General features: G+C 45.0%; 1 protein-coding gene across 1 annotated transcript in view; it reads right to left on the bottom strand.

Moving 5' to 3' along the window:
- The window catches only part of BOC (BOC cell adhesion associated, oncogene regulated), a 136217-nt gene that overhangs the window by 16600 nt on the left and 102688 nt on the right, over positions 1-16929 (bottom strand). The window contains exons 4-8 of the mRNA XM_078656627.1: positions 14161-14307; positions 8514-8657; positions 5811-6104; positions 3964-4236; positions 276-577 (exon numbers count right to left, since the gene is read on the bottom strand). Of these exons, the coding sequence (XP_078512753.1) occupies positions 276-577; positions 3964-4236; positions 5811-6104; positions 8514-8657; positions 14161-14307 (1160 nt within the window). The remainder of the gene's footprint in view (positions 1-275; positions 578-3963; positions 4237-5810; positions 6105-8513; positions 8658-14160; positions 14308-16929) is intronic.

Below are 16929 nucleotides of genomic sequence, written 5' to 3'. Positions count from 1 at the left end.
ACAAAAAATAAAGAAAAGGAAAAAAAAGACTACAATTCCATACCCAACCACTAGATGGCGGAATAATGCACAGCATAGTGAATCCAGAAATATTCATGCTGCAGAACAATGGTTAATATAATGGTTGGCAGGGGAGCCCTGTGGGAAACACTGGAAGGTGGGATGTTTATTTATTCTATTGAAATGTCAGTGTACCTATTTTTTTTTTTTACTAAACTGTCAATAAACAGAATTTTAAAAAAATGCTTCGGTCAGAACTCAAAGATGCCGAATACCTTGCGGTGTTTGACCACATAGTGAAGGAGCGGCGCCCGGCCGTCGTGCCGGGGCTTCCACACCAGCTCATAGAAGTCCATCTTGGAAGTCCTGGGGGAGCTGAGGATGACGGGCGCCTCGGCCAGCGCCACGGGCTCCTTGAGGGACGCGCACTGCGGCAGCAGAGACGCGGAGGTGGTCTTCAGCTTCGGCACCGCCCGCTCCTTGAGGAGCACCGAGGAACCGCCTGGTCCGGAAGGCAGAAGTGTCGGGGAGAGTAGTGAAGTGGAGATGAGGTCCTGAGCCGGCTTCGGGGTGGCTCCTGCAAGGTAGTAGAGGGACAACAAAAAGTTGAGTGTGCGAAACAGGTCAAGCTCATAACAGGTACATGCAAGAAGAGGGCGCCGCCAGCGGCTGTACGGCGGAACACAGGAAAAACAACGCATGCCTTTACAACGCATCTTTTACCCCGCATCTTTTTAGCAAGCACATGCTTTTACCTTGCATGCCATTACCAAGCATTAATAGTCTAACTAAGGTAAGTATTAGGTAATTTTAAATATATGTAATTTTTTTCGTGATGTCATATATATCAGATAGTCTCACAATTGTAAAATATAAGACCACTATACCATAGAATTGTTGAATGCATTTAAGCAGCTAGCATAATGAAACTTTTAATTTAGTTTTTCTGCAAATTAACTTGAGTAAAACGTATATCCGTGTGATAGTCTTTACATCATATTCATTAATCATGTGACCTACTGACCATGTGGTGTAGGGGGGTGTGTACATTTGATGTTGAAAAAACATATATAACTATCGCGATATTTGCTGAATGGGATCAAGGGCTCTTGAAGCCCGAAACGCGTCGTTGCAGGCTGGAGAAGAAACGCGAATAAAATCTGCATCTTGCCTGACTTGCTGTGGTGGTTTGAGTTCCTTCCTCGCCGTACGTGGTGGGAATTGTTTGGTATATATATATATATATATATATATATATATATATATATATATATATATATATATATATATATATATATATATATATATATATATATATATATATATATATATATATATATATATATATATATATATATATATATATATATATATCACCAAAGTTTTGCCATATTTAGAAACACCAACGCAGTTAGAAACATCTTCCTGTCTTTAATGCAGTTACAAGCACGACGTGCATTCTTCCCCCAGTCCAAGCGCCAAATGCATTTCGAGCATGAGCTCTTTTTCAATGGCTTGCGCACGAGTTCTGGCAGCTGTGGGGACTATTTCCTTACACTTCTTGCCCCGCCCAAGTGGGATTTCATCCGCCCAAAGTGGGATTACATACTCCAAAGTGGCTGTTGGGAAATGTAGTCCGCGGCTCAGGTAAGTTCGTGTACAACTATATTCCCCCAGTGGGTTTGAGAGGAGGAGAATCACCTTCTTGCATGTAATTACCCACGCTGCAAAAATCGGAATTTTCCAACTCCTTGTCAGCATATATATATATATATATATATATATATATATATATATATATATATATATATATATATATCCAAATATATATATGTAATTGTTATCTTTTTGGGGTGAGAGCCCCCCCCCCAAACTCTCCATACTTACCCTAAATGTGTGGTAAAGGTCTATAAATGGTAAAACCTTGTATGGTAATAAAATGCGTGTTAAAAGCACTGCGATGTAAAAATCGCGTTGTAAAGAGGGTCAGCTGCCATAAGTTTACAAGAAGGCCAACCACAGTTACAAACCTTTACTTGCTAACAAGTTTATGATACAGGATCTCAGGAGGTGGGGTTTTCACAGTTTCTTAGGCTGCTACACCCACAATATTTATAAAGGAAACCCCAACTTTGTCGAAGTAAACACAGCAAAGGAGTAAAACTGTTTTTAAAAATAATAACTACCAAAAGGCAAAACCTGTCGTGTTGTACCCTGCAAGGGAGTGCTGAAGAGACTACTGCACACCTAACCACAAAAAATATATTTTTCCTAAAACAGCGGCCTGGCGCTTTAGTGGGAACAACGCAAAAAATATAAGGGAAAGAGACAGAGCAACAGGGGGCTGCTAAAGTACAAGGACACGAGCTACAAAGCAGAGAAAGGTCAGTGAAAAGAACTGAAAAATCGACCCTTAATGTTACGGTGGGAAGAAAAGTTCGAAAATTTCAGTTCCCGGTCAAATGTGCAACTCAACCATAGCTCGGCACCTTCACAACTCAACATTTAATCGTACAGTTATCCAGTTTTCCAAGATTTACCATCAAGGTGTTTTTAATCATCTTTCACCTTTGCCACATGTATATGCATGTCTACAGCCAAAGTCAAAAAGCTTTATTTCGATAAAATTTCATTATCATAAAAGCAAGTTAATAAAATTGGTAACACATATCCAGTTAATAGCAAAAAGTAAAACATTGCTAGAATAAATATTCTTTAAAAAAGGAATTAAACAGAATATTTAAGCTTTCTGGCTCGAATAGCCCAAGCCCAGAATAAGAATTTAGCTAGGGCACAAACATAGGGTACATAACTGTCCGAAACAAGTATCCTAATTGCCACATCATGGCTCCTGGTTCCCAACTGACGGCATAAATTCTTCAACCACACCCTTCTTGGGTTAGCATATTCCTTACAGACAAATAAGAAATGGGCTAATGTCTCTGGGTGGGCAGAACATGATGGACACAAGTCAGTTTTGCATATACAGGATTTCCATGTTTTAGTAAAAGTATTCAGTGGCAAAGTACCCGTTCTAAATCTAAAATACAGAGACCGGGCAAATGATTTCCCCATGTCTACAGCTTCCGCCTCCGCCTTGACCCAAAGGAGAGCTGTGTGCTGTATATATAGTCCTAAGAGGGCTGAATAGAGGTTATGGGATAAAGAGAGGGCGGAGAGACAGAAAACCAGCAACGCGTGACGTAGCCCACACCACCCGCCATGTTTTGCGCTTGATAGTTTTTTCCGTGCCATTTTCAAATGGGTGTTGTGCTTTGTGTTTCCAACGTGGCAGGTGATGTAACCCAACAGGTGATGTGACGTGGCAGGTGACGTGACAAGGCATGTACTGAGTACTCTGAACACCACTAATAACAAATGTCAATGGGTTTGCACCTTTCAGCCAGAACCCAAACCCAATTTTTAAACTGTTTTTTTTTCTGCAGATGTGATGTTTTATGACACACTTAATTTCCAACCCCATTAAACAATATTTGGTGTTCAATCGTGGAGTGACCAGTTAAAATGTCCACCCTAAACATCATCTTGGGTATTAAACCATGGAGTCCCCTGTCCTCGTGTTGCCTTTTGTTTCATTACTTAGATATGAGACATTTTACACATAAAAACTTTTACAAGACGATACTTTGTCGAGTATAGACCAAAAGAAAGTGCAAGAGCATATATATACAAAGATTATCTTGCATATCAGACCTTTAAATATAACAATGTAATGTATTTAGGGTGATCTACAAAGAAATGTGAAAGATCAGAACAGTACCAGCATAGCAGGACAGGCTAAAAGGGAAACAGTTAAATAATGGACAAATGATAGAAAAACTAGGAAAAAATTATAGGGGGAGAAAAACATTGAAAGGTAGGAGTGGCAATGGAGAGTTAGGATTTGGATGCTGGTGCCTTCTTAAGAGAGGAGGCATTATTGGGGGGAGAGGGCAGACTGACCTGGCCTGTTGGTTCTGAGCAGCATCATGGCTTGGGCACTGCCCACCTCGTTCTCCGCCATGCACTGGTACATGCCGTCATCTTCCGGTCCCACGTTGATCACGCGCAGCGACTTCCGGGAGAGTCGGTGGCGCTGGCTCGCGGCGAGCGGCTCAGCGTTCCGCAGCCACAGCACGGAGGGCGAAGGGTTCCCCCGCACCTCGCAGGTGATCCTGGCACTCTGGCCCCAGGGCACCACCTGATAGGCCAGCTCCATCAGGACCTCCGGCGGCTCTATGGGTCCGAAGAACAGCAAATTAACAAACCGCGACAAGGGTCCGGAAAATGCGGCAAGGCCTACTGAGTGTGTTTAGACAACCTTCACTGTCCACACCAGGCCCTTCTCACTGATAGTTACCCAAGCCAGAACAGTGCAGGCTGGGTTTACCCAGTGGCGTAGCAAGGTCAGGTGGTACCCGGTGCGGAAAATTTATTTTCACCCATAAAACACATATTTTTGCCATTTTGTCACCCCCCTCAGTGATGACACCTGGAGCAGTGCTCACACACTGCACCCCCCCCCCCTCCGTCCTACGCCACTGGGTTTATCACAGTTGATAGGTTTTTAAGCGCCTCCTCTAGCGCCAGACAGAAGCCCTCCCATGCAAATGTTTAGTACAAAGTCTTGAACAATACATCACCACCCTCTTCAGGAGCTCCACCACCCAAGGATACTGATACAGGCTTGAGTAACACTGCAGCCACCCCACACAGCAGCACCATCACCCGTGCAACTACACGCAGGCTTCACCAAGACCGCTGCATCACAAAGCATCCACCCACCTACCAATGATCTTAAACACAGGCTTGAGTGACAGTGCATGCACCCAATACAGCAGTCCCATCACCCATGCAACTACATGCAGGGTTCTCCAAGACTGCTGCATCCTAAGCATCCGCCCACCTACCAATGATCTTAAACATAGGCTTGAGTGACAGTGCATGCACCCAATACATCAGTCCCATTAACTGTGCAACCACACGCAGACTTTACCAAGACTGCTGCATCCTAAGCATCCGCCCACCTACCAATGATCTTAAACACAGGCTTGAGTGACAGTGCATGCACCCAATACATCAGTCCCATTAACCGTGCAACCACACGCAGACTTTACCAAGACTGCTGCATCCTAAGCATCCGCCCACCTACCAATCATCTTAAACACAGGCTTGAGTGACAGTGCATGCACCCAATACAGCAGTCCCATTAACCGTGCAACCACACGCAGGCTTTACCAAGAATGCTGCATCACAAAGCATCCGCCCACCTACCAATGATCTTAAACATAGGCTTGAGTGACAGCGCATGCACCCAATACAGCAGTCCCATCACCCGTGCAACCAAACGCAGGCTTTACCAAGAATGCTGCATCCTAAGCATCCGCCCACCTACCAATGATCTTAAACATAGGTTTCAGTGACAAATCACCCAACCAGTATTCTTACATAATCCAAGTAAAAACTGAGCAAAAGTCGACTTTAACCAACCCAACAGCTCCACTGCTCATGGAACTAGGCAAGGGCTTGACTCACTTCTCTAGTCCCAGACCACAAGCTACCTATCAATGGAGGTGACACTAGTTGGATGACACAACCCCAGTCTCAGACAACTCCACAGCCAACCTTCCTCAGCTTCCAAAATCACCAAAGTGCAGGCAGCAACGGGGGCGGTTCGAGTGATACCTTCCCTGGCTTACGCTGGAGAGCCAAAACCCACTGGACGAGTAATGTAGTGATACTTCCAAAGCACCACAGTTATGAAAACCAGACAGAAATAGCCTACAGGGGTCCCTGAACCATGTACTCACCGAAGACCTGCACATTGTAGGAGATGAACGCGGCACCCGCCTCTCCAATGCCGTTGCTGGCCATGCAGCTGTACGTCCCGGAATCCGCCTCGGTGGTGGCGTCAATCAGAAGGTTGCTGAGCAGGAAGCGCGTCTTGTTGTAGCCAGCCACATCGGCTCCATCCTTCGCCCAGGTGATACGTGGCGGCGGCATCCCGCTAGCCACGCACTCCAGGATGAGATTCTGGCCTTTGGTCACTATGATGGTCTGGGCGGCCGGCGGGTAGATGATACGAGCCGCCTCCGCCGTGGAGCCTGGCGGGCACATGGGAAAGAAGGAAACACATACAGGACCATGAGCTGGAATAGTAGGCTCCAGTGATACACCCATACTTCCCCATCAAAGTTACACCAGGTCCCAGGAATAAAGAGCAAAACTATGAACAAACACTGGCAAAGCCAATAAGTCTGGCTTTCGTACAGTAACTACAACCAACAACAAAGTTATGGAAGGAATGCTTGAATTAATATCAGACACTGGCGAACGCTCAAGCTAGCCCATTGTTTTCCACCTACTGTGCCATTTTAGACAGAGAACAGCCATATGTAAATCAGTGTTTGTCCTGCTCCAATAGAAACAATCCAACCCAAACTATCAGGCCAAATCCCATCCAGCTGGGAAGACAAGCAACCCCAGACCGTTGTTGGCCTACTTAGACGTAGTCAGTGAGGTACAGCATGAGTCCTATGGCACAATGAGCACAGTACCCATGTAATGGCACTTGCAAAGCACTTTGTGCATGAAACGTGTAGTAATCTAATTTATCTTAGTACATCCTCTCAGACAGCTGCTCAGCAAGGATGAATGAGTAGTGTGTGTAGAATGATAGAATGCCTGATGACAGTATGTTTGGAATGTGTGAGAGTGCTTGCTTGTAAGGGAGAATGACAGTTGGAGAGAGTGGGCTGAGCAGCAGTCATGCAGCTCCTGGTGGGATTCCCTTTATCAACTAAGATACCTTCATAAGATCAACTATGGAGCAACCTATAGATTATAAATAAACCTCTACATGATTATACCACTTGGCTACACCTTGTCATCTATCAAGAATCAACCACAACAAAACGCAACAAACAAAGTGATGGAAGAATTTGATAAAGCATGAAAGCTCGGGCATTCTTAAAGGTGGTGATGGTAATGGTGGTGGGTTCGGATGATGGTGGTGTTATTAATGGTTGTCATGGTGGTGGTAATGCCTTGCATTCGAGCCCTGACAACACATTTCTAAAATCCTACTGCATTGAAAAAATATGAAAAGGGTTTGTTTTTTGTATACACTGACATTATGATGATTCAGTGCATTTTCCTGGCATAGATTAGCCCCTTAATGATTATAATACAAGCAGGAGGTGAAATGACACAGAAGACGGCAAAGACCAGGAGAGAATTAGTAAATTGTTAAAGAAGTATTAAAGAGGTATTAAAGAATTCATAACAAAATGTATTACAGACAACTGTGCTGAAGAGCCAGACCCAGAAGAGGGTGGTGAGCTACACTGACAGTTGAGGTGCTCGCACATGTTCAGAAAATAAGGAAAATAAACAAGATAAGGAAAAAAAAATACAAGAGTTAAATAAATACCAGAGGGCGGTGGAGACCAGAAGATGAGAAGGCAAAGAACAGAGAATGGCAAAAACACTGAAAACATCTAGAACAAGGCAAAAGCAGAGGCTATCAAACCAGATAAAAAGGTGGTGGCCAGGAAACTGTGCACATGTGTCAGACCAAACAAAGGAAGAAAAAACACAGGAAGAAGATGCACTAAGACACCAAAAGGTGGCCAGGGATGATGAACAATGGATGGTGGTGCCACAAGAAGGCTATCATCAACAGAACAGTTAAGGGCCATAGACAGAAGACCAGATGAAAATGATGGGCAAATGACTATAATGTGGAGATGGACAGGTTAGCAGGTGAAAAGTTTGGTGAGGAGGTGAGAAGAGAGGTGGCCAGGAGACAAGACACAGATGGTGTCAAGGAAACCAGAGGAAGGTCAGAGCCAGGAGAACAGTAAAGTACTATGTTAGAAAACCAGAGAAAACCATGTTCAGGAGAGCAGAAGAAGGTAACACTCGGAGTCACAGATGCACGGAGAGGTCAGGAGGTGAGAAGAGAGTGGTGAAAAGGTAAGGGCAAGAAGGTAAAGATTGAAAGGATATAATCAGGCAAGGACCAGGAATTCTAAAGAAAGTTAACAGCCAGGAAAAGCAGATGTGGTCGTCCGTGCTAAAGCGGAAGTAGGAGAAGGTGGTTAAGGTCAGGAAACCAGTATTAGCCAATGACGAAAGACTTTAGTGTGACTGCAGAAGCAAAGTTTGACCTCAAAAGACCAATGTTTTTGCAAAGTTTCCAATTTCCATGCAATGGTGAACCAGAAAAAGAGCATTCCTTTCACGTGGGTCAACATGTTTGTGTAGGATGCAGGTTTCTTTTTGATAAATGCAGCCTCTGCGTGCCTGACTCTATGGAATGAGGTTAAGTTGCAAAATGTAGAAGGAGGAAAGACCATAGAAATAGCAGCCATTGTTTAGGGCCAGCTGGGAAGTGCCATGAAGCTTGGTTCCAAAGCCAAGGCGATGTACTGCTTGGTTAAGACCACAGCACACAAAGTTTATGTTGACGTGGAACAAACAATAATACTTATGTAAAAAGAGGGTCTTACGTCGCACACGCAGCCTATCACTGGACACAGAGGTCTTCACTTCCTGCGTCACGGGGTTGTACGCCGCACACTTGTACGTGCCCTCATCCTGCTGGGTGGCGTTGACAATCTGCAGGTTCCCGGATGGCATGATCAGGTAGTTATCTGGGGGAAGAGAGAAGGCAAAGATGTATGAGTGAAGAGACCCCTGGGGCCATACTGGTACAGCTCTCACACATGTCCCCTACAGACACGACTTTAACGACAGGTATATGCCTGCTGTAACCTTAGGCACATATAAATTCCTGAACACACACAGTCAACAAAAATGGGTGTAGGTGTGTGTATATGTTTGTGTGTGTGAGAGAGAGAGAGATTGGAGGCAAAATAGAAGTGATGCTAGGTGACCCACAGATTTAGATGAAGAGTGTGCATTAGGTGTATAGGTGTTTGTTTCTGTGCATGCAGGTGTATATGGGGCGCATTGAAGAAAGTGTGCATGTGTGTACTGATTTAGACCACACGTATTTATTTGGGTTGGTGTAGGTCTGGTGGTGAAGGAGTGCTTGTACATGCTTGAGAGGGCTGGTATGCTTGCATTTCACTAGAATAGGGCTTGTTTTGTGAGTGCACGAATTTGTGTGTTTGCTAAATGGAGGGTGAAGAAACATGAAATCTTTCCAGTGAACCCTGCGAAGACTGGTTCCAAAATCACAACACTGCATTCCATACTGCGCCTCCCTAAACTAAGCAGGAGGGTCTGTGTGTAAGAGGGTATCGGCAGGGGGTGAGGGGGTGCACACAGAGCCCCGCAACCAACCATCCTAAAACATCCCACCCGCATGCAGCAAGTGCACTGACCCGCCAAGGTGCCCTGCATTTCTTCCAGCTCTGCTTTGGTTTTATTTTTGCAAGTGATCGCAGATAGCGCCGACTGCTGTCCCTGCAGCTCCAGGCACGTTAGGCTGCACACAGGTGTGCGCAAGTGTCTATGGAACCCTGATTCATCAGGCCAGGCCATCAACTCTTTGGGGCATTTACAGTTTCCACACATATACCCCATCAAAAAGCAGGCCTGGGCTTGATCCTTGAACAAGCCACGCCCCCTGTCAATCAATTGAGCCCCCTGATCTAGGTCGCCAAGCTCTCTTTCAAAACCTCTGGAGCTGAGAATTAAGAGGTCTTTTTCTATTGATTTTGGAGTGCCTGATCCCTTTTCTAAAGAGAGGGGGGTGGGAGAAACCAATACAAATAAACCCTTGCGGGCTTGGGCAGATACTAACAGTATAGGGTTTAAAGTTCCAGAAAAGGGAATTTATTCATCAAGGTAATTTTCAGATTTAGATTTGCATTTCAATTTTTACAATATTCAAATCAATCAATTTGATTGATTAGAATATTGTAAGAAATTTTTTTTTTTGCAGAGTTTTATATAGCGCGATCTAGACCCGAACCGAATCAGGTATCAGTGCGCTTTACATATTTTCCAGTTACGTTACATGAGGACACACTTTCATTTTAGGCACGGGGAGATTTACAGCCTGATTCATCAAGGGGCCGTTTTGCGAGCCCCTAATAGCGAATCATAGCAATTCGCTATTGAGGACTCGCAAAACGGTATTCATGTAGGAATTGCTAAATAAATAGCGATTCCTACACATTCCTTATTTGCGAGTAGCAAATTGCTACTCGCAAATAAGGAATAACTCCCCATTCATTCCTATGGGCCAAAAGGCCCATAGGAATGAATGGGGAGTATCCCTTATTTGCGAGTAGCAATTTGCTACTCGCAAATAAGATAGCGATTTTAAGGGTGCCAGGGGTGTCCAAAGGACACCCTGTAGCACCCCTTAAATGCACATTTGAACAGGTGTTGCGCACACACATGTCCAAAGGACATGTGTGTGTGTAACATGCAAAAGAAAAAAATGCACTAAAGTGCTTTTTACACTATTTTCGCAATTTACCACCAAGTCAGACTTGGTGGTAAATTGAGACCAAATATTGCGATTTCGCTATTTCTAATTGGTTGATGAATTGCATTTAAGGAATCTCTATTAGAGATTCCTTAAATCCAATTCCTCGCAAATATGCGAATTCTTAAATAGCGATTTTTGCATTTGGGATGATGAATCCCAAATGCAAAAATTGCACTCGCAAAAGGCAAGATTCTGAGAATCTTGCCCTTTGCGAGTGCAATTTAGCTTGATGAATCAGGCTGTAAGTGATTTGCCCAGAATCACAGGAGGTTTTGGCGTCGTTACCGAGACTCGAACCTAGATCCCCAGGTCCGAGGTCGAGCGCCCTAGCCGTTAGGCCAACTCCTCTCCCCCAGAATTGAAATGCAAATCTGAAAATTACCTTGATGAATACATTTGCTGATCCCTTTGCTAGCATACAGACGGCGGCCATTTTGCTTTGGGTTGACACTGTGGCGCCGGTTTGGAACTGTGAGCTAACGGAGGCAGAGAATGAGGCTGTATGACTAAAAGCATGGTCTGAACCTCGCAGTTTACATGTGGAATTAAGTTTGGACTGGAAGGGGCCCAAACGATAATGTGGCAGTCACGGGCCAGCGTCCTGTTGTATCGACTCTGTGGTTTTGACCGCAGAGACCTCTTCATCGTTTGTACAGTTCTGTTTTCCTTCCTCCTCAACACTCTCGGGGAAAAGATGGTGGTATTTCAGGTCATCTCGATGACTGTTGCTTACTGGGGTTCAAGGTGGCCGGATGGAGCAGCACGCTCCGTAACAGCTCAGAGGGGTTACTTGCGCCAAGTGAGCCGAGATAGAGACCGTTCCAAAAAGTGCCAAAAAAACCCTGAATACATGTAAAATAATTGAGACCAAAGAGGGTGATGCAGAAGTCCCTGGTCCAACAGGTGTGGACAACCACTCAACACAGGTGACTTTCAGGAGACCAAAGGGGGTGAAACGGAAGCCACTGCTAGAAGCCTCAAAGGTGGGCGAGTCCCAAGGAAGCGAGATCAAAGCCCTTAGCGGCAGACCCTGATGCAGAGGTCTGGCCCGGGACCAGGGTTCAATTCCCGCCTCGGCGGGTCTTGGGCTCAATTTCCTCGGACATGATAATTCTCGCTTCGGTGCCTATTCTAATCATGGGTCCTACTCTACAACTCTGGGCAATAGCTTGCTTAATCTCCACAACGGCATTAACAGCGCTGGGATGCCTGGCTGCACCTTGGGGGTGCCCAGGAGTGGGCACTTCACAGGGAAAAGTCAGGAAGGGTTCCACAGCGGTATGCGTACAGCGCCAAGACACCTCAGGGTATGAGTGCGCTATACAAGTACGAATTCTTCTTCTTCATGGAGGAAGAATCATGGCTACTCCATGCTGGAGTCCAGAGAGAGTGGGATCAAAGACCCTCAGGGGATCACCATTGGCTGACGATGGAGTCAAAGTGGCTGAATGGAAGACTGTCGCCAAAATAATTCATTGGTTGTTACTTGACGGAGCCAGAAGGAAGTGGACGTGATGAGCCGCAATAGAACGGCGCCATACTTGGTAACGGCTTAAACCAAGATGGAATGGCGACTAGACCCCACCAACCCCCTGCTTTAGCACAGCTTAAAGATTATTCATTTATGGTTCATGCACTCGATTTTTGTACTTGCGTAAGCCCAAACAAGATAGCATGCACATTCTTGCTAACACCACTCATCAGTGAGGTATTCGAGCTGAAAGGAAGCAAGGCACAAGATTCTTGCTGGAACAGCTCATGATTGGTACCAGCTTAATTGTTGGGAATTAGGAATTAGCCCAAGGGGCTTATCTCCGGGTCATTAAACACTAGGAGATTAATCTCGGGTGATTACTCTTGAAGCGATCAGTATCTGAGCTCTAGTTGTTTAATTAATTTTTCATTACGAATTTTTAGTTGAACCTCGGGTGTTTCTTTAAATAAATAAATAAAAAAGCCCCATACCAGATCCTTTCCTGTAATTTATATCTTTACTGTGTTGTTTTCCTTTTTAAAATTCACTTCACCCTTCCCGCTTCTTTTTTTTATAGTTTGGTAAAATTAATATAAGTAACATACCTCCCATTTCCTATTTATGTCTGGGTTTTGACAGTGCTGCTGCCAAAGAGACCTATTGCTTCGAAGGTTCAGCTGTCAAAGTGAACTATTGCTTACAGCATAAAAAGAGTAGAGTTTGGGTTCATTATTTTGAACTAGTGGCTTTCTTCAACCAGCCTTTGGCTTGAAACTTAGCCAATCACGTCTAGAATCAGTCCCCTGGAATATTTATCTCTCACATAATACTAATGGCTGTTTGGTTGTATCCTTCCACCTCCACTAAAGAGCTTGCATTGAAATGCCTGAGGGACTACTTTACAGCTACAAGCCTCTGTCTGCTCCATCTGGCTTCCCTTCATTATGTCTTGTTCTGTTTCTCTTCTGTTCTTCCTCTGTCCCCACTGCCCTTCCCTTCTTCCTCTGTGCCCTTCTCATTTCACCACTTTTCCCTCCACCCAGGTTCTTCTTGTTGCCCTCTTGAATCAGCATCTCCCAAGTGGTGCCAGAATAAGTATTTTTTCCATTTCATAGAAAAAGAAAGGCAGACTATACTGAAGGCTCCATTGTCTTCAATACCACTCTCTTTTTGTTTATTGTCAAAAAGGTTGGATAGAAGAGAGCCATTGTTATAGTTCTCCCTTCTTCCTAGGTAATATGATCTAAATATTGTCTATAATGAAAGCTACTTTTCCATCCAACCATTGGTTGAAATAGAAATAAAACAGGATTGTACTGAAGGCAAGGGCTCCTTCAATGAAGTCATCTTTCATTTGTCGCGCTTTAATGCGCTTACGTTGAATGGCAGGCGGTAGCACCTTAAACCCAGACCGATAGAATATGCCAACCTTTTTTTTTCTTTTTTTTTTTAAATTATACTAGTCTTTATTGGTCTTCTATATTTTCTCCTGTTGGTAACCCTAACCCCTAATACTGACGTTTTTATCAATGTGTTTGGTTCCACTGCATTTCGTTTCTCAAATTAACTACCGAGATTTTTCCTAAGGTAATCAAACAAAGAACAGCACATTACCGAAAGAACATAACTAGAAGGACAACCACTGGTAAACAAACAGTGGGACTGAATTTTTGAAGAAAAGAACAGTGCACCAAATAACGATAGAACGAGTCCAGAAATACGTTTATAAAATCCGATCTGGGGCCTCTTTTCCAGGACCTCAAGAGATCACCGAGCCCTGATGAAGTTCCAATGGAACGAAACGCGTTGGCTGAGGCTTTTTAAAGAATGAAAAAAAAATAAAGGACTCATTTTTTGGATACATTGGAAGTTCTTTGAATCCAGTTATTTGGTGCACCGTCCTTTTCTTCAAAACTTCTGGTATCTGCTGAACAGTGGAGCATACGTGTGGCAAGCTCCAGACGCGCTTTGCACAAATCAAGGACTCGCATATTAACTTTGAAACTGAGGTGCCTAACCATGGCCAGCCACACTGTCGGTCTTTAACAAACAGTGGTACTGAGAAGCACCACAGGAAAACCACTGCAGCCCTGGCTTGTAGGGTGGCAGGGCACGGCTCAGTGGAGATCAGTACTACACACCACATCCTACAAATCCCCCATAAGAGGACATATCGCGCCTTGGGCTCAAGGATCCACAGACGATGGCCACTCACCTCTGGAGGACTCCAGCCACTCCTGCTTGACGCTGTAGCGGACTTGGGCCTTCGGGTGGCTTTCGGGCAGGTTGCAGGCGATGACTGCTGTGTTCCCCTCATCCACCTCGATCACATGCTGGGCGTCAAACTTGAAGTCCTGGAGGTCTGTGGGGGAGCAAGAAGTGGGGTGCATTAGGAGGTGGCCTTGACTGACTGGTCTGATGCTGATCTGCAGTGCTGCTCGGGGAACAGCGTTTACAACGCAACTTTTACCACGCAGTACCTTTACCACGCAACTTTTACAACGCAAGTCGTTACAACGACTTGCGCTGGGGGGCGCTGTAGGATAGGGAATAGTTTAATTTACTATCCAAAACCTTCCCTACTATCCACGGGGACTGGAGTTGGAATAGTAAATTAAACTATTCACTATCCAGCGCCCCCCAACGCAAGTCGTTGTTACGAATTGCGTTGTAAAATCTGCGTGGTAAAGGCACGCGTTGAAAAAGCAAGCGTAGTAAGGACATGCATCCGTGCTGCACGTGCTGCTTCAGCATCTCCTGAGCAGCATCAAACACTTGGTGCAGAAGTTATGCTCGAACCTCAAGGTCATGCAAGGACACTGCCAGAAGTTGTATTAAGTGCTGTAGATTTATGATGGAGAAAAACAAGCACTTCTATTTTCAATACGCTTACGCCTACCACCATGTTTTTGGCCAAGTCCAAATTACACATAATTCATGGTTTTGGCAGCAAAAAAAAGGCTTCTGAGGTTTACTACAGGGAAAGTACAAAATGTACTCGTTCCCCAGGACTAATCTTGGACCGGGAAAGTGTTACAATACCATTTAAAAAGTGGCAGACTTTACAATGGCATGTAACTACAACTTACAGTAAGTACCCTCTTCTGATCATGAACCGTCTTCTCCCCCAATCCCCAATGAAAAATATACAATGTTTGTTTTTAAAGAGGTCAAACGCAAGATGTAAGCAGCCTGTACATTTCTTAGATAAAAATCAAATTAGAAAATTAATTAAAAGTGGGTGTCAAGAAAATTTGAAAATTTGCTTGCGAACACGGAGGCCTGACCATGGAGCAGTGCTGTTACTGGACACAGCTTGTCCACACAGGCCACAAGGACAGTGAGCAAGGACAGACTCACAACTTCTGAAGACAAAGCCATGGACTAGAACATATGTATTCATAAAGCGCACGTTCACCCTCTCGGATAGCTTTTCACTGAATAAAAGATATGAATTGCTACCCAACTTAATGGTACACTTTTTATCCACCTAGAGAGCATGAAGGGCTGTACGCATCTGTTCGGACTCGAACCTGTAACCAACTATTGCAGTATGTAAAAAAAAACACACACCCACACACACACACACACACACACACACGCCTCCCCCTCCCCCCCCCAGAAAACGCAACTGATGGTGCACAATGCGGCACATTGTTTAATAGTATTACTTCATTCTATTGTAATGTTTACTTATGGTAAATACTGCCTGGGCAAAGTTTTCATCTCATCTGTACCAGTTTATGAACCAAATTCAGAAATAAGCAACTGAAAGATGACCAGTTAACCATTGCAAAGAGTGTTCAACTGCGTGCGAACAACGCACCACTTTTTAGTAACTTTTGATCCGTTTGAGCTAGAAACTATTTTTTCTTAAAATCTGCAAATAATGCGGCTGACGATGGATTATGCGGCAAATGCGACAAATCACAGCCTGTCCACACACTGACCCTTGGGGAGGCATTAGAGCGCAGTTTGTCAAAACTAGGACTACCGGACTAGGAAAGACCAGCTTGTACATACTCCAACCCCTGGACTGCAAAATAGGTTATGGAGTACAGCCTGTCCACACACAGACCCCTGGACTTTCCTGAACAACGTCAACTAACCTAGACCTCAATATTCCGAGTTTACTCCCAGCCAAGGATTGTTGGTGAACGGACTATGCTAATCACCTTGTTTTCTTTTTATTTCTTTTTATTCTCTCCCCCTCCGTTGCACAGTTATTTATGGTTCATGCTGTATTCTTTATCCGTGGTTTGCTTACTTACCGTCAGCCTTCTAGGTAATGTAAGGCCCTTCTGTTTTTCACAGTGTGTATGTGAAGCGCCCTGATACCTATGGGTCTAGCTAGCGCTATATAAAACTTTTAAAATAAAAAAAATAAAAAATAAAAAAGTCTGTCAACCCTCGGACCCCTAGGGTGGAACTAGAACCCCGAGCTTGTGTACACACTAAACCCTGCATTGTCAAATAGATTCTAGAATCCATACTGTCCCTGGGGCGGAAGTGGGGCGCAGCTGGACTGCACGAGCCTCACTCAATCTTCCTCAGAGTTGTTTGGGGGAGGGGATGGGGGTGAGAGTGGACCCCTTCCTCCCCCTGGTCCTGATGAGTGTACCAGCTCTGTCACGTGGACAGAGAGCGAGGGTCGGGTTTCGCGGACGTGTGCGTGTGTGTGGGGCTGACACCTGCCCCCCCCCCCCTCACTGCGGGGTGCCTCTCACAGGCCCATTAGCGGTTGTTTTCACAGTGACTCCCTGTCTGCATTCCTTCTTCCCAAGCCTGGAGCAGCCTGCATCCATCATGTGGAGGGCTGTCACTGGGGTACACCGTGCCCCCCCTTCCTAATGCACTTATCCGGTCCACGTCCACCGCCCCCACCCGCATGCATGTGCCCCCTCCCTCCCCTCCATTGCTCTCAAGGCACAGAATCCACCGGTGACCCTCCTCAGCACTTCCGGGTTGCTTCACGTTCCCAGCT

This window comes from Lissotriton helveticus, chromosome 8 (genome assembly GCF_964261635.1).
Source record: "Lissotriton helveticus chromosome 8, aLisHel1.1, whole genome shotgun sequence".
Taxonomy (NCBI): Eukaryota; Metazoa; Chordata; class Amphibia; order Caudata; family Salamandridae; genus Lissotriton; species Lissotriton helveticus.
The sequence above is the reverse complement of the archived record's forward strand: the minus strand, read 5'-3'. Positions and strand labels throughout refer to the sequence as shown.